Source organism: Gossypium hirsutum, chromosome D05 (genome assembly GCF_007990345.1).
Source record: "Gossypium hirsutum isolate 1008001.06 chromosome D05, Gossypium_hirsutum_v2.1, whole genome shotgun sequence".
NCBI classification, from domain to species: domain Eukaryota; kingdom Viridiplantae; phylum Streptophyta; class Magnoliopsida; order Malvales; family Malvaceae; genus Gossypium; species Gossypium hirsutum.
Genome location: NC_053441.1, coordinates 20,010,987 through 20,018,469, shown reverse-complemented (window position 1 = coordinate 20,018,469; position 7,483 = coordinate 20,010,987). Strand labels below are relative to the sequence as shown.

Here is a 7,483-nt window from a genome sequence, read left to right as displayed (position 1 = left end):
TCTATGGCTTTCCAAACATGTATTTATTGAACTAATGTATTATATTTTCATGTAATTACTCATTTATATTATATCAAATTAGAATATAAGATATTGAACTTCAAGTTTTATTTATTTATTTTTGAAATTACAATTATATGAATAGTTCTAATTACAATCAATCATTAGAAGCACTAAATTAAATAATTCAATAATTAATTCAACTCAAATTAACTAAATTATCTATAACAATTGTTCCAATTACAATAAATAATTATAAACACCAAGTTTAATTGCTTAATAACTAGCTCAACTCAAATTGTCTAAACTAATGAACTCACTCAAATTTCTCTTTCACACTTAATATCCCAAATTAAATATACAATACAAATATAAAAATTAATTGTAGTTATAAAAAGATATTCAAGGATTATCAATCTTAAATAAATTACTTTTGGGACATAATATATTCATTATATGTCACCCAAGGTCCAAAACCATCTCTCCTACACAAGGCTCATCAACAAAACTATATAGTAGAAAGCATATATATATCATACCTTCAAGTTTGGTTCTTTTGACTGATTACAGCCCAAATACAACCCATGGTTTTACAAAGGAAAATACATAATAAAATTATTATACTATCAAAGGTAAATTTCCGAAATTTTAAACCCCTTCGGATTTAGCCATTTTATGTTGGAAGACATTCTATCCCCCATGGTTTTCAAAAACAAAACCTGTTATTAGTTTTAACACGGCAAAGTCAGGTAATAGTTTGCTGTGATTTTTATTTATAGGTTTTTTGTTTTTTAAGATGGGATTTTAACTGCCTTCCAAACGGGTTAGTAAGATAGGCATCTACAGTTGCGGCTCTGTTAGTGGAATAACATTATACAGCCAAGTCCAAGAGTTGCTTTGCTGCAAGGTTAAAAAATAGATCCCTGGAATCGGCTTTATTCGAACTATTTCACAGTAGGAATGACCGTTAAGGGCCACTCGGTCACTGAGTTCCCATTTGCACCAACTGCAATGGTGACTTGAGAAACTTCTTTAGTGCTTCTACTATGTTAGCAAATGACGGCCGTTCAGCCGGATCGCTGCAATCAATCAAAAGCAACCATCATCAGCAATAAATGGTAGCCTAATTTGGACATAATATGAATTTAAGTGCAGCGAAATGAATCATAGTGACTAAAGCATACTCACTCGGCCCAACAAGATTCCATGAGGGAAGCCAACTTTGGAGAAGTATTCGGAGGAACGGCCAGCCTTCTGTTTTGGAAAGCAACAGCACCAACCACCTATAATTTCATACATGCACCACAATTAGCAATTTTTGTTTGACAATAACTTTTTTGTACGCTGTAACTCCGAATTCTATTGTAAGAAAACACACAAGAAGGAACTAGTATGGGAATAAGGAAAAAAAAAGCATACTATATTATTCATTCACCTGAGCAGGACTGAGTCCACTCCAAGGTTGTTGCATGGTCACAAGCTCCCATAAGATTACTCCGAAACTGTAAACGTCGGATTTTTCATTTGAAGGCTCTCCACGAAGGAATTCCGGAGCCATCCACTCGGGCTGAAAAAAACAAACTAGTAATTTACGTGCTGTTGTTGCAGTAGGAAGACATATTCTCGAACCACAATGTATTGAAAACTTAAATGGAATTGACCACCTACTGATGTGTGAATGTGCTAGTTTGTTTCAATGCAAGAGGAGGTAACGGACTACTTACTGTTCCGGCAACAGATTTTGATGATATAAAAGTGCCCGCTTTGAATCTGGACAATCCAAAATCACACACCTAGGAATGGCATAAGAAGATAAACTCACGCTTTTGAAATGACAATATATATCTACGTGCAGAATTGGCAAAATGAGAAACTCTTTCTATAGTACCTTTACTGTCCAATTCTTATCAACCAACAGATTCGGTGATTTAAGGTCCCAGTGAACTATGGGAGGACGAAGGCAATGTAGATAGTTGATCCCCTTGGCCTGTTTCCAATGCAAAACATTAATATTGTGTCAACATCAAGAAGCATTAATAGATAAAAATGAGTGTGTAGAGAATGTTACGAACCACATCCAGTGCCATCCGTAATCGCCTCCTTTGATCCAGTGTTTCCCCAGCAGTTGGCCTATGAATGAGGCGGTATAAACTACCCCTATTTGGCAAAAACCAAGTCTTAGTATATACATTTATTGCAAACACCAGTTCACTATCATGATATGAAATAAGTTGATTTTACCTTGGCAGATACTCTGTCACTATTGACAGATGAGGACGCTTTGTGACAGCACCCATGAAGAGGACCACATTTGGATGTCGAACACGTTTCATTATAGCAACCTAAACAAAATGCATCAGTAACTTGAGCTGTAGTCGTATCAAATGACTATATTCATCTCAATCAACGACATGCACGATAACTTGGCCATAAGATGCATATATTGAACCATTTACAGAACATGGTAGGTGGATGCATCGTGAAGTGGAACCGGCCAAATGAAATATGTAATGTTAACAGCATACGGATGATAACAATTAACTACTTTATCAGGTTTATTCCAGTACAAACCTCTCTTAGAAACTCCTTCAACTGATCATCATGAAAATCTTGGACAGTCAAAACTTTGACTGCAACATCCTACATAAGAACAACAATAGTTTATTTTAGGCGATAAAACATTATGACAAAAAAAAATCCAAAAAATAAACTGATCATGTAACAAACAAAGCAACAATTAACAAGTTGCTCTCCATTGCAACAGTGTGTCATATATCAAATAATAATCCTACATGATGCCTTAGGTACATTTCACATAAGTTCATTTATTATTCAATTCCAATATCAAATGTAGACAATATTTCTCACCCTCTCCTTCAATTTAACAGAGTTTAAATTCATGATGTGAACTAAATTCCTTAGGATGAATAAGACGAGATCAAGATATTCATCAAGTTTAGTTTCCTAACCATTGCAAAACATGCACAAGAGTACTACATTCTATATCGGATTCATCAATTAAAGGCAAATCTTGATATCATAATCATTCATCATCCAAGAAATTAGAAAACCAATGGTTTTCAGTCACAAGGGGAGAAAAGTTACTAACCGATCCATGCCACTCAGCACGATGTACTGTTCCGAATGAACCTGCAAAAGGAGAGTTTAAGCAAACAATGTTAGCACTAACAGATCCAACATTTAAGACGCTTAAAGAGAAAAGGAAACTTGTAGGAGTTATATCATATAACGAAGAACAAAGAGAAGTACCAGCACCGATGCGTTCCTTAATATGCAATTCATCCCATGAAATCTCAAGCCAATCCATTGCAAGAGAAGGTTCAAGATTTACATATCTTGGAATGGTTACAGCAGAGAATCTACCTCGGCTATCAAGTTCAACCCCGATCTCCTCGAGATCCGACTGACTAGGCAAGTTACCTTTCAATTGCTTCACACTTTTCACCACTGAGGTACCAGATATAACAATCTCATTTCCAAGAGTTTGTTCTACGGCGACTTCGTCTCCACGGGGTTTAGAAATTTGATGCACCGTTGTCACGGCTGTAGCTTCAAAAGTCATCAATGATTCCTTTCCAAGACAGTCTTGATCAATTGGTGTAAAAATTGGTGCCTTTTGACTTTCAAGCAAGCCGTTGCTCTTAAATTGTTGAGATTTCTCAATGCCACCTGCAGGAGATTGATCTCCACGGTTTTCAATTTGGTTTAACAATTTTGTGTACTAATTTGTGTCCAAAATATACCACGTACCGGAAAGTAGAGGGTTCTCACAAAGAGAATGTGAATTCTTCGAATCTTTTATCTGACAACACGGTGCAGTATCCATGTCAGGTTGCTGGAACTCTTTTAGATGAGAAATTTGAAATGGCGAAGGCATTGAAGAAAGGAATCCTCCATTGATGGAGGAATCCGGACCGTGAATATTTCCTGGCTCCCCAACTAGATCAACTACATATTCCCTGCGAGACAATCGATTCGTCTCTGAGCAACAATGTATCAAAACAGAACTAGAAAAATTTGAAGATCAAAGAATAGCTAATATTCTCAATGCAAGAAATTTTTTAAACAATGGCACAAAATTATTCCTAATTATTTTATCAACTTTCAAATTTCATTAGCAAATATATGAACTAAAAGTTGTGGATCTTACCTTGGTGATTGCTGGTCATCTTCGATTTTGACGAGGCATGAAGAACGATGATCGGCAGCACAATATTTGCATCCTCGAGCAATTCTGCATGGTAAACCGATATAGTCCGCCAATTTCTGTGCATTTAAACAATACACTATGTTCAGTAAGATCATCATATATTACATCTACATTCAAAGGCTGATCTGCCCTTAAGAATGCAAATACATTTCACACACTAACATTTTACAGAGAAATCAGTGATCTCAAACGCTCATCTTCATATGATATCCTGCTCTAGCAGCATAAGCTATGTTTGGCAAGAACATTATTCAATAACATCTTTTACATCTTCTGAATTGTGAAACAGAGAAAATATTCAAAAGCTTTAGAAGTTCATTATTTTAACAACCGATTTCAGGGGGGAAACATGGAGACCCCATATTAAAAAAAAAAACTGTCAATTCACCATTGCAGGATACAAGTATCACACTGTATGATGGCTTTAAAAGATTCTTGTACTTCGAACTTGCAGTCCTTTTTTACCAAGAACTTATATAAGAGGGGCATTTCCTATAACTCAAGTAACTTTTGAAACACTTAGGAACGAACTGAAAACAAAAATGTCAATCCAAAATCATGTACAAATTAATATAATATTTATATCAGAAAGCCTGACATTCCATAGAAAAGTATTTCTGCCTCAAGAGATGGAATAAAGAAACAAACACATAAAAAAAATCCTTCCTTCATCGTGTCGCGTATATTTTAACATTCAAGTTCCAATAGGAGCAGATCCCTAAACCACGTCTATCGGTTTTTATTTTTTTTCCTGGTGTGTGCTAGTGGATGGATCCTAAGAGTAGAACGAAGTTGGTGAGAACATAAAAGTAAAAGGCCAATGGTTTTGGCACCTTAAAGAGGATTGCACGATGCCTGCAAAGTCCCATTGATAGGCTACCAATTGGGAGCACAATACACTTCTGCAAATCCCTCAATCTCCTACTAACCAATTTCCAGTGTTTGTGAAGATCCCCTTGTTCCCCAGGAAAAGATCCTCTACATATAAAAAAACAATTCAAACACAGTGAAAATTCGGTAGAAATGAATCATCAGGGAAAATAGATTGAAAAATAAAATAATAAAGCGTACCCCATGTATATTGCAACAAGCTTTCCAAGCTTCTCGACCAACACTAAGGTATTTTCTGAAGCACAATATAATTCCTGTGCTTTATCTTCAAGCTCCTTGAGGCGCGAATCACCGCGTCTGTCAACAAGTACAACCTCCATTGACGTCTCGCTTGGTTCAATTTCTTTAAGAGACATCAAAGGTGGCAAGCGTCTGCCTTCTTCCAACTCATTACACATTACCCATAGATATGGATTCATCCCAAGAATATTGTAAAAGCCATCTGATATCTTATCGTTGTATGATAAACAGCCACTAACCTGCAAATCAAATGTAAATCCAGTAGAGATTTGTAAAGTTTGAATATGGATAAGAACTTGGAAGAGAAACAAAAATATATTTCAAGCGAAAAACGATGAGAAGAATACCCAAAGACGATAAGAAACAGTTTCTGCATCGACGACATCCGGTCCACTGCATTGTAAAAGCAAAGGTTCGCCGAGTAGACTTGCTTGAGAAGTAAGCCTCCTAGCCAGCATAACCTGTAAATAATAACTTTCCTTTGACTTGAGCGCTAAGTTATCTTTAGCTTCCTCCTGTGCCTCGACTTCCCCGGTCGGCGGCACGGTGGTCGATGATGTCTCCTTAGTCCATGTATCTTTAACATCACTCGACAAGTTGCCATCCAATGTCGTAGCGGAAAACAAACTCCCAGCATAGCTACTACCACTCGAGAACCTTGGCAGCGATACCTGCAGATCAAAGTTTTGGTCAACACTACGGTCATCAACGACGGCTGTGATTTCAGTGGCAGGCCCCGGAAGGGGGGAAGGAGGGGAAGGCGTCGACGGCGGAGCTGGTTCCGGAGCTAATAACAACCGGCGATCTTCATCTTCATCGTGATCGGTAGTACTCGAAGGGACACGTCGAGAGGACCGTTTCACGTGACGTGGTCGGTCGGTACTCGTTTTTTTCTCGACGAACCAATCGCGGAAAGCGGCGAGCTGCTGCTTTTTTGCGTGCAGCTTTTCGTCCGTGAAAAGATCAGAAAGCGGGGAGTAATAGTCGTCCTTGCCGTTGGTCTTAGCAACAGCTGGCGGCTTAAAGTCTTTGGGAGCTGTCCTTGAGATCGTGTTATTGCGGTCATTTTCAGCAAAGTTGCTCGTTACAGCTGCTGTTGTAGTGGCTGATGTTTCCTTAGCGAGCTTTTTCTCGTGATCCAATAGTTGCTTCGTAGACGCATCGAACCCACGATCGGGAAATTGCCTGGGGAAGAAGTAAGTTGCTCGATGAGGCATTTTAACACCACAGGGGACTCACAATATCACACTTTTTTTTTTATCTCTTCTCCTTCCTCGGTTCTTCCCTCGTTCCCCGTTCGTACTTATGGAAGGAACTAGTTTCTCATTCCGTACAACTCCTGCCAATCAAAGGACCCCGAGAACTAGCTCTAAAGAAAAAAAAAACGAAGAAAATCAATGAATCGACATGAAAGCAACGTAAAGTTTTGGCTTTAGTATCGAAATATATTGATTCAATCGAGGCGAAACCGCGGGAACAAATGGTTTTGGAAGTGAAAGGAAGGGGACAGTAGTTTTCAGTAATTTTGATTGCAGAGTGCGGGGAGAAAGAATACAACTGAAATATCAATATTATAATACGATGAAAAGAAGGAAGAAAGCCAGTGGGGTTGAGGCTAACGAGCACGGATGGGTGCGTGGAGGCACGTGCTTCCTATAAGAGGCGCACACGTAAGAAGGAAAGGAAGGTGGTGGCGACACGTAGAGACGAGGAGGAGGCGGTGCGGACCTGAGCGTAGGATAGAGAATAGCGTTATGGGCGTATAGGGGAAGTCGCGGTTTTTCGTGATCACAAAAACAAACACTGACTGGGAACTGGAGCTTCCGTTATACAATCTTGACTTTGGCTCTTGGAGAGAGGAGAGGGGGAAGGGAGGAGCAATGGCCGAATGGGATGATTATATCGGCATCGGAAAATGCGAAAACTCAAGATGACGAAAATGTCCTTGGTTTTTGTTTTTCAGTGGACTGTGATGGCATTGGATTGGACAGGTTTTCGGTAGTAACGGAAGCACGTGAAATATGTTTTCTTTTTTTTGGATATACTGAATCGTTTTTTAGTTTTACAATTAGCACTAGAAAATCATCATATACGAAGGAGGGGCGACTAAAATTTATGGCT

The 7,483-nt window shown here is 38.4% G+C and overlaps 1 protein-coding gene across 1 annotated transcript; it reads right to left on the bottom strand.

Annotated features, from left to right (window-relative positions):
• Positions 1-513: 513 nt before the first annotated feature.
• Positions 514-7,274, bottom strand: LOC107905147 (serine/threonine-protein kinase CTR1). Its single transcript, XM_016831723.2, has 15 exons — positions 5,710-7,274; positions 5,303-5,601; positions 5,065-5,209; positions 4,172-4,287; positions 3,772-3,980; positions 3,271-3,690; positions 3,110-3,150; positions 2,572-2,640; positions 2,242-2,342; positions 2,073-2,157; positions 1,889-1,987; positions 1,725-1,793; positions 1,436-1,567; positions 1,189-1,283; positions 514-1,079 (listed from the first exon to the last, which is right to left on the bottom strand). The coding sequence occupies exons 1-15, from the start codon at positions 6,577-6,579 to the stop codon at positions 983-985; spliced, it is 2,847 nt and encodes a 948-aa protein (XP_016687212.2). The 5' UTR covers positions 6,580-7,274; the 3' UTR covers positions 514-982.
• Between the last annotated feature and the right edge of the window lie 209 nt (positions 7,275-7,483).